We start from the raw sequence: 16771 nt of genomic DNA, 5'->3' as shown, positions 1-16771 counted from the left end.
CCTGAATCTGAGATGGCATATATATTTGTTCAGTCTTCTCATATCTAGAATAGGACAAAATCCCCTTTTTCCTTTGGAATAAGAATATATCAGGATTAGAAGCCTCTTCCCCTATATTCCAGAGGGGATCTCTTCTATGGTTCCTAGGCAAAGTAGGTAAGCCACTTATTTGAGCTGATTTTCATGAGAAAGGACCTGAAGAGGAGCAGAGAATGGGGTCAGCAGGGGGTGAGGACCAAAATTGGATGAGATAGGCATGGATGATACTTCCAGGACTCACCTGTCTGTCCTCATAGACCATGCTTGATGGAAGAAAGCAAGGTGGCATACAAAAAAGACAGTTATTCACCTTTGTAACTGTTGTTCTTCGAGATGTGTTGCTCATATCCATTCCACTTAGGTGTGCGCACACCACGTGCACATTCGGAGGTTTTTACCCTAGCAACACTCGGAGGGCCGGCAGGCGCCCCCTGGAGTGGCGCCTCCATGGCGCTCCATATATACCCCTGCAGGCCCATCCGCTCCTCAGTTCCTTCTTGCCGGCTACTCCGACAGTGGGGAAGGAGGGCAGGTGTGGAATGGATATGAGCAACACATCTCGAAGAACAACAGTTACAAAGGTGAGTAACCGTCTTTTCCTCTTCGAGTGTTTGCTCATATCCATTCCAGTTAGGTGATTCCCAAGCCTTACCTAGGCGGTGGGGTCGGAGCGAGACGTTGCGGAATGTAAAACTGCTGAGCCGAAGGCGGCATCGTCTCTAGCCTGTTGGACCAATGCATAGTGCGATGCAAAGGTGTGGACGGAAGACCAGGTAGCCGCGCGGCAGATTTCCTGTATGGGAACATGGGCCAAAAACGCGGCAGATGAGGCTTGAGCCCGAGTAGAATGGGCGGTAAGATGGCCAGTCGGAACAAGAGCCAAGTCATAGCATGTCTGAATACAGGATGTCACCCAAGAAGCAATCAGCTGGGAAGAGACTGCCATGCCCTTCATGCGTTCTGCCACCACTACAAATAGCTGAGGTAAACGTCGGAAGACTTTGGTCCTCTCGATGTAAAACGCAAGAGCCCTGTGGATATCTGAAGTATGCAGCTGCTGTTCCCGTAGCGATGAGTGTGGTTTTGGAAAAAAGACTGGCAGGAAGATGTCCTGATTGACGTGAAAGGAGGAGACGACCTTAGGGAGGAACGCCGGGTGTGGTCGCAGCAGTACCTTCTCCTTATGGAACACCGTATACGGAGGATCCACAGTCAAAGCTCTAAGTTCCGAGACTCATCTAGCCAAGGTGACAGTAACTAGGAATGCTGTCTTCCAGGACAGGTACAGCAGCAAGCATGTGGCTAAAGGCTCAAAGGGGGGCCCCATGAGCCTGGTCAAGACGAGGTTCAGGTCCCAGGTAGGGGCTGGTTGTCTGACCTGGGGACAGAGTCGCTCCAAGCCCTTGAGGAATCTGGAAACCATAGGATGGGAAAAGACGGAACTGCCAGCCTCCCCAGGATGGAAGGTGGAAATAGCTGCAAGGTGCACTCTTAGCGAAGAGATCGCTAGACCTTGCTCTTTGAGAGACCATAAATAGTCCAAGATGGTGGGGACTGGTACAGACTGCGGAAAAAGGTCCTGCTGAGCGCACCAGTGACAGAAGCGCTTCCATTTTGCAAGGTATGTTGATCGCGTGGAGGGCTTTCTGCTTCCCAGCAGCACTTGTTGCACTGCGGCGGAACAACGCAGCTCTGATTGGCTTAACCAGCCCGCAGCCATGCAGTCAGATGAAGGGACTGCAGGTCCGGGTGGTGTAGCCTGCCGAAGTCCTGCGTGATCAGGTCCGGGCAGAGAGGCAGGGGAATCGGGTCTGACAGAGACAGGTCGAGCAGCATGGTGTACCAATGCTGCCTCGGCCAAGCCAGAATGATCAGAATCAGGCGGGCTTTGTCCCTGCGCATTTTGAGCAAAACTCGGTGGATGAGAGGAAACGGTGGGAAGGCATAACAGAAGTGGTCTGTCCATGGAAGGAGGAACGCGTCCGACAGGGAGCCCAGGGAGCGACCTTGCAAGGAGCAGAACATCTGGCATTTCCTGTTCTCCCTGGAGGCAAAGAGGTCTATTTGGGGAAAGTCCCACCTCCGGAAAACTGAATGGAGAATGTCCGGACGGATAGACCACTCGTGCGTCAGGAAGGACCTGCTCAGATGATCTGCGAGTGTGTTCCGGACTCCTGGGAGGAAGGAGGCCACAAGGTCTACGGAGTGGGCTACGCAGAAGTCCCACAGCTGGATCGCTTCCTGACACAAGGGGGAAGACCACGTCCCTCCCTGTTTGTTTATATAATACATGGCCATTGTGTTGTCCGTGAAGACTGCAACACAACGGCCCTGTAGATGGCGCTGAAACGCTTGGCACGCCAGCCGGACCACTCTCAGCTCCCGGACGTTAATGTGAAGTGTCAACTCCTGGGACGACCAAAGGTCTTGGGTGCGCAGGCTCCCTAGGTGAGCGCCCCAGCCCAGGGAGGACGCGTCCGTTGTTAGGGACGGGGAGGGCTGGGGAGGATGGAACGGTCATCCTTCACACACTCGGGAGGACGTTCGCCACCAGTCGAGGGAGCCGAGAACGCTTGGTGGAATTCTCAGAATGAGGTCTATGGCGTCTCTGCGCGGCCGATAGACGGAGGCAAGCCAGATTTGGAGAGGACGCATTCGCAGTCTGGCGTGCTTTGTGACGAACGTGCACGCAGCCATGTGACCGAGGAGACCAAGGCAAGTGCGGGCAGAGGTTGTTGGAAAACGCTGAAGACTTTGAACAAGTGAGACTATGGCCTGAAACCGATGGAGGGGTAAACTGGCCGTTGCAAGGCTGGAGTCCAGCATTGCCCCGATAAACTCTATCCTCTGCGTAGGCACCAGAGTGGACTTGTCTAAGTTGATGATCAGGCCTAGACGCAGAAAGAGGTCCTTGATAATGGCCCCATGGCTGATGACTTGTGCCTCGGAGACCCCTCGGATAAGCCAGTCGTCGAGGTAGGGGAAGATGTGTATCCGACAACGGCGTAGAGAAGCAGCGAGAACCGCCATACACTTCGTAAAGATGCGAGGGGCCGAAGAGAGGCCAAAGGGGAGGACAGTAAACTGGTAGTGCCGATGGTTTACCACAAAGCGCAGATACCTCCTGCGAGGGGGATAAATTGCTATGTGGAAATATGCATCCTGCGTATCGAGAGCGGCGTACCAATCTCTGGGATCCAGGGAAGGAATAATGGTTCCCAGGGATACCATGCGGAATGAATCTGTTCAGTCCTCGCAGGTCTAGGATAGGCCGGAGGCCCCCTTTCGCCTTGGGAATGAGGAAATAACGGGAATAAAACCCCTTGCCCCTTAACTCCGCCGGAACCTCCTCTATAGCTCCGATTGAGAGGAGCCTGTGGACCTCCTGGATGAGGAGTTGCTCGTAAGAGAGGTCCCTGAAAAGAGACGAAGAGGGGGGGAGGTAGAGAGGGGGTGAAACAAACTGAAGACGGTATCCAAGCTCCACCACGCGTAGGACCCAACGATCTGACGTCAACTGGGACCACGCCGGAAGGAACGGGGAAAGGCGGTTGTAGAACTGAAAGGGATCCGGGGAGGCAATTGGTACACTGCTCTCGGGCGCACCCTCAAAAGTTTGGTTTGGGTCCCTGCGTTGGTTTGGTGGGACCGGAATTGCTGCCCCCTTGCAGTCCAGACTGATGTCTGCGATTAGTGCGACCTCATCTTCTGGCAAAGTCTTGCCGTGGCCGAGGCGGGGGGTAAGGGTGCTGCAGTTGGGAGCGGAAGGACCGTCTTTGAGTCTCGGGGGTATGCATTCCCAACGAACTTATAATCACTCTATTGTCCTTGAGGCTCTGCAGTCTAGGGTCCGTCTTTTGTGAAAACAACCCCTGACCATCAAAAGGCAAGTCTTGCACCGTATGTTGCAATTCAGGTAGCAGGCCAGACACTTGCAACCATGATATACAGCGCATGGCTATGCCCGAAGCGACCATTCTGGCTGCCGAATTGGCGGAATCTAACGAGGCTTGTAAGGAGGTCCTCGCAACCCTCTTTCCCTCCTCCTGGAGTGCTACAAATTCCTGGCGGGAATCCTGTGGAACCAACTCGGTAAACTTCCCGACAGCCTCCCAGGTATTGTAACTGTATCTGCTGAGGAGGGCCTGTTGGTTCGCTATGCGGAGCTGGAGACTTCCCGCAGAATAGATCTTTGGCCCCAACAAATCCATGCACCGGGCCTCCCTAGATTTAGGCGCAGGGGCTTGTTGGCTGTGATGCTCCTGTTCGTTGATGGACTGTACCACCAAGGAACAGGGAGCGGGGTGCCCGTAGAGGTACTCATACCCCTTGGAAGGCACCATGTACTTCCGTTCGACCCCCTTGTCTGTGGGTGGGATGGAAGCCGGGGACTGCCAGATGGTGTCTGCTCTAGCCTGGATCGAACGGATGAATGGGAGAGCCACTCTGGTAGGTGTCTCTGTGGACAAGATGCTAATCACCGGGTCCTCCACCTCTGGAACCTCCTCTACCGGCAGGTTGATATTCTGGGCGACACGCCGCAGAAGGTCCTGGTGTGACCGGAGATCAATCAGAGGTGGTCCCGATGATGACGTCCCCACTACTGCCTCGTCCAGGGAAGAGGAGGATGACAGCCCTGGGACGAGTGGGTCCTGCACTGACGCCTGGTCCAGGGGGACCTCCGTCTCCGGAAGGTCATGCGGTTCCGGTGCGTACACACTGGTTTCCTCTGTCAGCGGGGAGAGGCCGGCTGACGGTGGCCTCGGGCACACAGTACTCTGAGTGACCTGAGTGTGATGGGCCAGTCGGTTCGCCTTGGGCTTGATGATATGCCCAAGGTGTCCAAAAGGACCACTGATGAGATCCGCGGTCCTGGCCATGGGCATGTGCATCCGAGTCCCCATAGGAGGCACTGTCCGCATGGGATGAGACGGGTGGGTGACGCAAGGGCCACAGAGGAGCCGAAGATCCTTGGACCAGGTCTCTGCGTCCATTGGACTCCTGTCTGCGCGGTACCGACGAACGGCGCAGAGAGTTGTAGCGGTACCGGGAGTGGGACCGGGACCTGCGACCAGCGACCAGCGCGGTGCCTGGAGGTCGACCAGTGCCTTGCATCACCATGCCGAGATCGGCTGCGAGAGGTACGGCTTGAAACCCGGTGAACCGGGCATGGGCCCCGGTACCAGGGGAGGAGAAGGGGCTAGCCCCCGACCTTCTAACTATTTACACAACTACTAATACTACAAAAGTTAACAAAAACTAAGGAGAAACTAACTATGTACACACTAACTATATAAACGAGCGAAGAGCTAGGGAGGTGGAGATCAGCTAAGCCGCGCTCCACTGTTCCAATGATCGACACGGGCGGTAAGAACGAACTGAGGAGCGGATGGGCAGGCAGGGGTATATATCGAGCGCCATGGAAGCACCACTCCAGGGGGCGCCTGCCTGCCGGCCCTCCGAGTGTTGCTAGGGTAAAAATCTCCGACGAACGTGCATGCGGCGTGCGCACACCTAACTGGAATGGATATGAGCAAGCACTCGAAGAAGAACCCCTTTTTCTTCCTGGGCAGATATTCAGATCATCTGTATTGGTGTTAGAAGTCTTCTGCCTAGTTTGCCCCAGCACCTTACCGGCTTACAGTTTGTGGTACGTGCTCACGGAGTGGAATGTGGTCCTGGAATCTTTGAGGGACTGTCATCTCTACAAGTGCTAAATAATTCTGTGCCCTTGAAGGGAAAATCCTCAGTTGCGCTTTGAGCTTCTTTTGGAACACCAGAGGCTTGCGGACACAAAGCTCTGCAAATAGTCACAGAAGTGGCCACAGATCAAGCTAGAGTGTACTATGCATCCATGGCTGCCTGTTAGCAACATTTTAGCTGTTAGCTGACCTTCCACAATAATGCTTTTCAAATTCTGCTCTGGAGTCTTATATTCACCTTCACAGCTAAACTTCCACATTACCCCAAATTGTATCTTGAAATAAGGCCTCGTAACTGACAATTCATAGCTGCAGTGATGCTGATGAATTGTCCTTTATTCCAAATAAGTAATTTTTTAGATCTGTATCTTTTGGGGTGCTTGTAATCTGCTTAGTCTGTTCATGGGTCACAGAGACCAGCAAGGAAGGTGGGTGAGGAGCTAGCACAGAATGGAAGTGAATAGTGTAACCAGATGTTTTAACTTCCCACATCCACCTGTTGGATGTTAACTTTTCCCAGAACACTCAGACTGGTCAGACCATTTCTAAATAACGGGAGAAGAGGAGGAGGAGAGTCAAACTTCGAATCTGAATGGTAACATGGTTTGCAGCTCTCAACCTGCATATCAAAATGAATACTTGCCAGATGAAGTCTGCTATGTAGTCTTGTTTACAGAGGTCAAGGTCTCCTGTTCTGGAATCTTGGCTTAGATGGGCTTTGCTGAAACAGTATCTATGCAGAACAAAACTCTGAAATGACTGAGGCCTGTTATATTTTCTTCTGTTAGCCAAGAGAACAGAGGATCGCTCTGGAATATTAAGTGAACTAAGTGACTCAGCTGTCCTCTCACTGATAGTTTTGGTGACCCAAATGAGAGTGTTTGGACCTCTTTTGGATGGAACCAAGATGCATGAAGCATGACTACTGCAGTAGCCATGAATCAGGACACCATATCTGCTGCATCTAAAACAACCTGTTGAGATGGCTTGGCTGTAAGATGACCCTCAGAGATGATGAACTGAAATTGTTTCATGCTCTTATGTTAGTTGCTCAATAAAGTAAGCAAGCTTATTATAATGGATGTCATTGTATTTTGCCATAAGAGCCTGATAGGGTAGTTTGCTACTCTGAATTGCAAACTGGTGGATAATTAGATCTTACAACAAAAGAGATCCAAATGATTTTGATTTTTCCTCGCCTGATGTTATTTTAGAAAGCTGTTGGTTACGTTCATTTGCTACATCATCACTAACCAATTAGGTCCTGGTTGGGAAAAAAAGGTACTCAGATCCTTGTGATAGTATATAATATTTCATGTGAGCTCTTTTACATGTTGGAGCTAAAGTTAGAGTTTACCAGACTGTCTGAGCTGGCTCCGGCAGGGCATCATTAATTGGCAGGCCTACTCGCCATGTGGCTGAAGTGTGGAAGCTCCATGAAATTGTGTGGCGCTTCTCGGATTTCTTCCAAGGGGAACTGTAGTGATTCAGTTACTGTTTCATCAAGTTCTGAAACTGCTTAGAACTGCCAGCATAGAATGGTGGTGAAGGCATTACAGCCTCATCAGGCAAGGAAGATATATTCACTGGTACTAAAGTTCCCTCTTCAGTATGTTGTTCCTCCTCAAATGGCTGAGACTGATGCAGAGGATCTTATGGTAGAGTTGGCTGCCTCCACAGATTCACTTTCTCAGAATCCTTGGTTATTCTGAGATAATACTCCTTATCATCTCACGAGTTCCACAACAGCCTGATGTGCCCCATATGGATATGGCTGAGGACCCCAAGGTGACTGTTACCAGGTAGTTTGAGGGTGGTATTATTTATCTGTCCTGTCTAGATCTTGTAGATCCCTATCTAAGTGGAACTATGGGGAGGAAGCCCTGGAACAGTAATCTGGTGAGTTCTCCACCCACAGGTAAGAATCTGATGAACAATAAACATCAGATTCAAATGAGAGAACCAAAGATGGTAGAGTGACTGGAGACAGAACTCTAGACCTGGAGAGTAATGCAGAGTAAGATGGTACTGGAGATAATCTTGTGTCCAGCACCAAAACATCTATATCCTCTTCTAGTAGAGAGGACTCTGGTTCTTCTGAAATTACTAAGTCTTTAGATAACATAAATCAACTCAGCACAGGCAACTTGCAAGCTACTCCCCTACGAGCCACTGTCGGTACCGGAGGAGCCATATACTTACATGGTACCAAATGGTCCTCCACAGCCTTATCAGCACTGCACACTTATTTAGAGAGATCACAGCCAGTACCACCTTGCAAATACACTCAGTACCATAGGCTTAGTAAAGGCAGTGACTCTACTCTTTGTTAAAAGTTTACTCAGTACTAAGCTAATAGTGCCAGGCTTCAATGTCAGTACCATCTCAGCCTGTGCACTGACGGATTTTTAATACTAGGTGCTAAAGTAGTGATTTTCCTGATCAGTAACGAAGCACCAGTACTGAAATCTCCTAGAGCCTCAGCAATGTCTTTATCGGGGCACGAAGTCTCCACAGCAGAGACTCTCTCGGGCAATTTCAGCCTCTTATTGTCCACTTCTTTCTGAGGTGATCGAGGTCGGCTCCTATGTTTAGAAGGTGTTATAACATCACTTCAATAAGATCTCCTTGCACTGTCTCACCAGTTGCATGGGTCCTGGGGGTCACAGAAACTCAGCACGGTACTCTGAATTTCTGCATTCTCTTATACAAATGGGGTCAGGCTCTGGAACTGAACAGACCCACACAGATGAATCTATGAGAAACATTTCTAATTTGGTTTCTCTGATCTTTTTAGTTATCCTGCTAAATGATCTACAAATATTAAACTTAGAAGAACATGAACTTCTATTAAACAATAGAGAAAACTTATGTGACTGTCATTCAAGGGAATAGCATCCCTGCAGACATCACATGACAAAGCAAGGAGATTTAGGCATTCCCATTAAGAAAACAGTAAACCTAGAAAATTAAATTCCCCATTCTGACTAGAGAATTGAGAAGACATGGGGGAAATAAACCTTATGTTCCAAAAAATTTTCTCTAAAGCTATTTACACTAACTATACAAACAAAACTAATCACTACCCTAAGCACTAAACTAACACTACCTATTCATCTAAGTATTTACCATGTAAATAAACGAGCTACCTAAAGTGGACACTGCAGGACACTAAAGCCCTGTTTCAAGCTTAAGTGGTGAGGCACCGCCCCCATATACCCTCAGTAAGGGGTACAAGGATAATTGGGCTGCATGTGTGGACCAATCAGACACTGCTGGCAAAAATCTAAAAAAGGTACATGTGCCCTGAAGTGGAGCACCCATACTGTAAGGGACCAGGGACAGGCGGTCTAGCCTAGCAGTCACAGCTGGGCTGAGGTCTGCACATTAGGGATGGTAGTCACCGAGCAGGAGTTGGAGGAATTGCAAGAGCCGGGTCCCATAAGCAAGAGTCAGGCTGGAGTTGAAGACTGGAGATCAAAGGCCATACCAGGCTGGAATCAGGGTCAGAGTCAGGCTGGAGTCGGAGATCAGAGGCAGTTCCAAGCTGGAATCAGGATCAGAGTCAGGCTGGAGTCGGAGACAGGAGATCAGAGGCAGTACCAGGCTAGAATCAGGAAGCAGGAATGAGGGTCACAGTCAGGCTGAGATCGGAGACCGGAGATCAAGCAAAGTCTGGCACTGCAGCAGGCTGAAATCTGTGCCATTGCCCAGGCAACTTTCTGGGGCAACTCCTGGGTTTAAATAGGGTGCTTGGCCAATTAGAGGGCTGCAAGGTTTGTCATTCTAGGCCTCTTGGGCTGTACTTCCTGTAGTGTCTATTCTCCAGTGCTCCCCAGCTGTGCCTCTGCATTGCCTCCTTGTGGCACTGTGGGAACATCAGCTGTCCCAAGCTCTGCAGACCCAGGTTCTAGACCCCAGATCCTTACACACAGCAACAATCACGCCAAGAAGTCATAAGGGACTGGTACAGGTGTTCTTGTTCTGCTCTTTATGCCCTCACGTGGGTGAGTGGGAGCACAGGGACATGCATGATACAGGCACAGCATAGTAGCTGCTGCTATTCAAAAGATTCCAACCTTGGATGCATGCACACAGACCCATTCTTGAAGAACAGCACTTGGTTTTGTTTGGCCTTCTGAAAAAAATATAAGTTCACTAATTGCATCTTCTAACAGAATTTTTTTTTATGACTTTGATAATTACCTACAAAGAACATCACAATATAAAAGTATGGCAGTGGTCAGTTAGTTTATATAAAAATATTCATTACCCTACAGTTTGCACATTCAACGACAACACTGACACAGTTTGCCATGTGTATTTCACAAACCTAACTCCAACTCATGACAGCTACATACTCTTAAAAACACACATTACCTACCATACATATTAGACTATGCAATATATATAATGAGTGAAGCTCATGTTGACAGATTTCAACAATGAGTATTGTAGATCAGTTAAGGTTTGTATAACAAAGATGGCAATTTTTTAGGCATCAGTACAGCCACTAAATTAATATATAAACTGTAATTGTAATGAATAATTTATGCACACTGTCTTAGCTGTTTGTTTCCATACTTCTTAACAGTTCATTTTTGAATGCAGCATGTTTTAAATGTATAGAGCCCCTTAAATATAATTTAACTAACTCTCTGTGGTTTCCTTGATCTCTGTCCCTTCCCTCCCTCTTCTTCTCACCTTCCACTTTCTGATAAAATGGCTTGATCTTCTTTACTCATCCCATTTTGCCATACCCCTGGCCACCATAATAAAAAATAAAGAAATAATACTTTAAATTGAAAAAACCTACAAGAAATTAGCATGTAACCGTCACAACCCTGAGCAATTTGCTTGTATGTTTTACCTCTTGCCTCTATCCTTTAATTTTTGTCTTTTTAGATTCTAAGCTCTTCAGAAACTGCAGGTTCTTATTAACATTACAGTAAATTCTACTTATTAGCTAACTCTTGGTTCCCAGCAAAAAGAAGCTATCATCTGAAGGCTGCAAATAAGCTGAAGGCAGGTTTGCAGGACTGCAGCCAGGGAAGAGAACGCTGTGATGTGCCCAGTACCTCTCCCTTCAGCCCCACAAGCCTGTCTGTAGTTGTAATTGCTCAGCACTTCTCAGCTCTTCCTTCCCTAGCTGGAGCCCTAGCTGCAGGCAGGTTTGCAGTGTTGAGGCAAGAAAGGCAGGTCAAAAAGTTGTCATACGCTACAACCTGTTGCCATTATCCAAATACTATTAAAGTAAATAGGAGAGGACTGGTTCCTGGCAAAATGCTATTAACCAGAAGTCGTTAATATCAGGATTGCTATTAAGCGGAACCCACTGTATTTCTTACTTATATTAGTAAAAAAAAAAAATCCTTATTTGCACCAACATGCTTGGGCAGAGCTGAAAACTGAACTTCTCTTGAGCTTAAGTTCTATGTCTTAATTACAAGTACTTCACCTAGCATAATAAGAACCACAACCACAACTGGGGCGCTGGGATACTACTCCAATAAACACACAACATCACATGAGACTTTCCTACATTAAAAGAAAAAGAGCCTCTGCTAGGAGTTTTCTACTCATAGAAGCCAATGACTGTAGCCAATAGAAGTGATTGAGAAATTTAAAGCAAGTCAATAAATGTTTAACTGGCTGAAATAGAAGACATTTTACTTCCAGAAACATGAAAGTTTAAGCAGATGGAAAGGGAGAGTTGGTACCCCTATTTCCTTGTTACCGGCACCACCCTCATTAGAAACACCAAAGGATAGCGAGAGCTAAGTCAGCAGCAACTCCTGCCTCCCCAGACTAAGGAAACTCTGAAAGGCAGTGTAAACTAAGGGAGGGAAGAGGGGGGCCCAGCGAGGTAGCTCAGAAACACTAGGGAACTCTGTGCAGTTTTTCAAGAGAAAAAATGAAACCTGCATAAAGCTAAGATAGTTAAGGGCTTCAGCACTTACAGCTTTAAACACTTTAGCTATTTAAGGTGCATAAAACTGTAAATCAATCTATACAGCATCTTCAAGGACAGTAATCCAAGTCAGCAACAATGAACATTGCAAAGAACTTTATTATTTCAAAGCCAAACTCCTAAAACTCTGTTAAACACAAGTGTGTTTAGAATCTACGTGTGTGAACTCGTGGGTTTGGGAATTATTCTGTTTGAGAAAGAGGCGGATTTAAAAAAAAAAGACTCAGAAAAGGGGTAATCTGACTACTTATTTCAAACTATTTCTTACTTTAGGACTTTTGAATCTCAGTGAAACATTCTCCTCCTGCCTATAAGAGTCACAAAATATTTCACAATAGCTTGTTCCAATTAAAATTGGAGGGGGGGGTGTAAATGAAAATAAGGCATACAAATGATTACTGTATGTAGCCTTAGACACGAAAATTGCGAAGGACACCTTCACAACAAACAATATTTGCTTTTTAAATCTGGTCTACTGACTGCAGAATCCTACAAATAAATATGTTGTTACCTTTTCTCCTGTTGACAATTGTCTATTTAATACTTTGCTTTTCCCTAACCTTCCCAAGATCTTGTTACAGAGGTTCAACCATTTTTTGGTTTGTGTTTGACATTAAGAAAACCTTTCTGTATATAAACTGGTATTTTTTCAAATGAAATGAATCACTGGCAACTACAGATTTGAAAATGTGTATATCTGATTAACATCAGCACTAGCACTCATGCTCTTGACTGCATTAGCAAACAGCCCCGTAACAAATCCGCTCACAAAAAAGTGTAGCTTTTAAATTATTAGTTGGTTTATGACCAAGTTGTTATACCTGAAGTCTAAGCAAACTACCATGTAATAAAAATTAAATTTTCATGTGTCAACATTTGCAAGCTAAAAAGAGAAAGAAAACTAAATTCAATGGAAATATACTAGACAGTATTCTGGAAACACAGAGGGGAAAAACAGGGAAAGCTGACATATTCATTTGACATATGCATTTAATATTTCTGTGAAAACTATTTTAATATTTGTGTGAAAAGAGGATGAGAAATTTCTTACATTCAAGTCCTAACATAATACTTTGAATCTAAAGAGCATACCAGGACCAAGAATGACAGACTATTCAGGAAAAGTCAGGCAGGAGCCGGACTGTACTGACTCCTATCATTTATATTCATTAAACAATTAAAGGAAATAAATATAGTAAGAAAAAAAAGATCATAAAGTAATTGATTTATAAGGACCCATTTTTGACAGAACATTAAAATTTTACCTCAGTGACATTCATGAAAGCCTAGTAATTACTCTGATTTTTGATCATACTGAAAACGTGCACAAGATTAGGGAGTTTTGAAGAGAAAAACGATGGCTAGTGTACATACATTCTGGTGGAAGTCTGTTCTTTCTAAAAGCAAGTCTTTCAGTTTTCTTTCTGCTTTCTGCCAAACTAAACAGGACTCCATAAACATACTGACGAACTGGCCTATAAAGCAGAGCAGCAGGAGGCAGGTCTTTGTTGGCTTCGTCTTCAATAGAAACAGCAATTTTGATTTCACCCTTTGCATGGAAGAAAGCAGAATAATATTGCACATATGTATATATAAATTTTCCATTCAACATAAAAAGTATGCTAACACAATCCTGCTTTAAAACCATTTCAGTCATATATTTAATCAATACAAGAGATATATTTGAAGAACAAATGCCAAGAGTTAAGCTAGAATTTAGGGACTACTTTTAAAATTGCAGGTGACTTAGCAGCACAAGTCTCACTGAACATATGCTCCTAAATACCTCAGAGACTTTGAAAATCTTCTCCCTGTAGCTCCCCCTAGTCTGAAATAAGTTTTTGCTTCTCAGTCACTGACACACACAATTATGCAGGTGATGCAAAGCATTTTAAATAACTAAGAAATACATTAATATAGCAAAAATATTCAAAATTGAGCATTTTACCAGTAAAGAAACAATCAGGGATACAATGAATCTGCCTTTTTTTTTTAATGGATCCCAAATACTAGCCAATTGTATTCAAAGACTTAATATGAAAAGTCAGATAAGCCAATAGTTTGAAAAAATCAGTAAAAACTTCTTTATAAAAGTTAAAAGTATATTTGTAATTAAAATACGCTGTAAGTAACGTTATTTAGCTATCCATTTAATCTCTTGTGTGGCTTTCACTAAGTTTTGAATACTAAGCACTAAGTAAACAATTTAATTTAAAATGCTGTATAAAGTGAAAAGATACATAAGGTGCATATACAATAATTTTAAAACAAAAATAAAGTGCATAGCTTACTTTTGTGTTCACTATGAAAAAGGATTAATACAATTAAATAAATGTAGAACTTCTTGTAGATAAAACCTGTTGGGAAAGGACAGCACTGAGTACAGGGCTGAGGGCCAGGCCTGTCTGATTTATAATCCCACTCTACTCCCTGGTTGCACTGGCTTGGAGCAGGTTGCTTAACCCTCTGTCTCAATCTGCTCATTGTAATGTGGGAGATAAATACTATCTACCTCACAAGGATGTCATAATATTAGTATCTGTTCTCCCCCTATTTCAATGTGGCTCTTGACAGGGCCGAACTCTGCAAGCATAGTGTCTTTATGCAAGTAGTCAAACCTGACTGCTTTCTACAAGTCCTAACCTGGAAGAATTTTTATAGCAAATTTCTAATGCGGTACAAATGGGCCCAAATGTACCACTTATTAACCTAGACATGGACTATTTTCTTTACTCTAATTGTTTCGGACTATCACTAACCTCTCTTCCTACCATAGATACATTTGGGGGCTCTTGGAGAACACAAAAGTAGATCAGTGTCTTCCCAACCTTTTGAGGTCAGGCTCTTTACAGGGTTTGACACTTCAGCTCCTTATTAAAGCCCCCATATTGCTTGGAGTCTTCATGGAGTAATGAGCAAATTAAAAAATGCCCATTTTGATCCACTGTATTCCAGACCTCTCAATACTTTCTCTTGTGTAAAGCCATTTTGGCTCAATGACCAAGTGTAAGAAGTCCATTCAACTTTCTAGTTTCACATGACATCAGTGTCCTAATCAAAGGATCATGTCTGTGTGGGTGTCTGACTACGTATTAGAATGACCTGATTCGTGTGAAGCTAGAGAATCAGAAAGTACATTCCATTTCTTGGGACACATCCGACAAGCCATTAAGTGGTCATATCTGATGTTTTCTAGGATATGCTTTTTTCTCCCCTGCTCTTTTCTCTACCTGTTTGTAATTCTGATTTTTTTGAGGATTGTATCTTACTGGACACACACCCATATACCTCCCCCCCATCAAGAGTTTGGTGGGTTTTGAACAGAAAGGAATATGTTTACCCTCTTGTATAAGTGCTTACACATTTGCTCATTTCTGAGCTTTGATGTTGGTCACTTTGAAGAAGTATTTTTTGCAATCTTTGTGTAACTAGAAAGTTAAGGCAGAGCATTTGCTTCCTGCTCTTAGAAGATATGGGGAGAATGTTCTGGAACCCCTGAAATACTTATTGTTAGACCATGCTGAGTAGGGCAGAGCACAGATGCCAGACTATACATGATTTTTTAGGCTAAAAATCGTTAAGAACTTGGGGAGTTTTCTACCTGACAAATGCTGCTGAGATCTTCAGAGAATTACAAAGCAAGTACTTTTCCAATCAAGGCAGGTTCTGTTTTCTGATCATCTCCTGAACAAATATCTATACACAATCCTATATCCCTCTGTTTGTCTCAGATTTTAGAGAGTGTAATCGAGTAATGCAACCACCAACTTGTACTGATCAGTTTTCAATAAATCATCATCATGAATGCACAGCTGCAGGGTGTGTACTAACAGCTCATCCTATAAATATTACAATTGCTGAAAGCTCTTTTTGTTTTTGTTTTAATGTTAACAGTGTTTCCATAATGAACAAGGCTGCTGGTTTTTGCCATCTACAATGCCTCTAGCAGATTTTTAAAGTTATCAGAAATAGTAGTGCCTGTGTGCTTGCTGTCAAAACATTCCAAAGTCACATAAAGACTCATCTGTAAATTTACTAGCAATACAAGTAGAAGTTAGGCTGAGGAGTATCCAAGTTATAATACTCTAGGTTCACACATTAGCTGCAATGTCCTTGTGGCGATTCAGACTTACTCTGCTCTATAGATCAATATTTGATTCATTCATGTTTTAAGATGTCTGGATTTGTATTTAAAATCCAAGATTTATACCTCTCTACTAATAAAAATACCAGATCAATAAGCATTTGAACATTTGGAATTAGAAAATCACAGTCTTCCATTCCACGGATCATGGTGTGATTTTTTTTTTTTTATTAGAGTGGGGAGGGGTAATTTACACAAGGCAGAATCTTAAATTAGCCCACATATGTTACCTTGTTTTCAGATTTTGAAATTAGGGAAACTGTGCTGAAACTGAAATCTGCTACACATAGAAGGACGAAGATCACTAGACAGTGTTAGGTTTATGGGGAAAATAATAAGGACTTAACCTATCAGATAAGCATCTATAAACCATTTCAACCACAAAAGTTATTCCTCCCTTCTAAAAGGACAAACATAAGTTAAATTTAGCAAAGTAGATTTTAATGTATGTTTTCACAGAGGCTCAACTGCAAACTTCTCTCTGCTTACCACAAATTATACCACTCCCATGGCTTTAAAGGCTGATTTTGTTTATTTTTACTGAAAGAGACATGGTAGATGAGGTAATATCTTTTATTGGATCAACTTCTGCTGGTGGAAGGTACAAGCTTTTCAAGCTTCATAAGAGCTCTTCTTCAGGTCTGGGGAATGTAACCAGAGTGTCTAAGCTAAATACAAGTTGGGACAAATTGTTAAGCATAAGGGATTCACACATGCAGTAAGAGACCACTTAAAATTAAATAGGCAACTAAGAGATACCAGACAAACAACTAATGCCACTTTCTACCTGTTAAGAATTTTAAATCTTAACTATTCTTTTTTCCCCATTCTATTCTTACAAAGTCTGCACCAATAATTTCTGTAGGGTCATAGACTACTGTCTGTCAAGTACACGCAGAAATGCCACCAGTACCA

At 44.5% G+C, this 16771-nt stretch overlaps 1 protein-coding gene across 2 annotated transcripts in view; it reads right to left on the bottom strand.

The window, feature by feature from the left end:
• Positions 1–16771, bottom strand: part of FAM120A (family with sequence similarity 120A) — a 130571-nt gene that overhangs the window by 49168 nt on the left and 64632 nt on the right. For both annotated transcript variants that reach the window (XM_050957741.1, XM_050957742.1), the window contains exon 10: positions 13087–13261. In XM_050957741.1, coding sequence (XP_050813698.1) covers positions 13087–13261 — 175 coding nt within the window. The remainder of the gene's footprint in view (positions 1–13086; positions 13262–16771) is intronic.

The sequence above is a fragment of the Gopherus flavomarginatus genome, chromosome 6, assembly GCF_025201925.1.
Source record: "Gopherus flavomarginatus isolate rGopFla2 chromosome 6, rGopFla2.mat.asm, whole genome shotgun sequence".
In the NCBI taxonomy this organism is placed as follows: Eukaryota; Metazoa; Chordata; order Testudines; family Testudinidae; genus Gopherus; species Gopherus flavomarginatus.
This window is presented reverse-complemented; position numbering and strand designations above follow the sequence as displayed.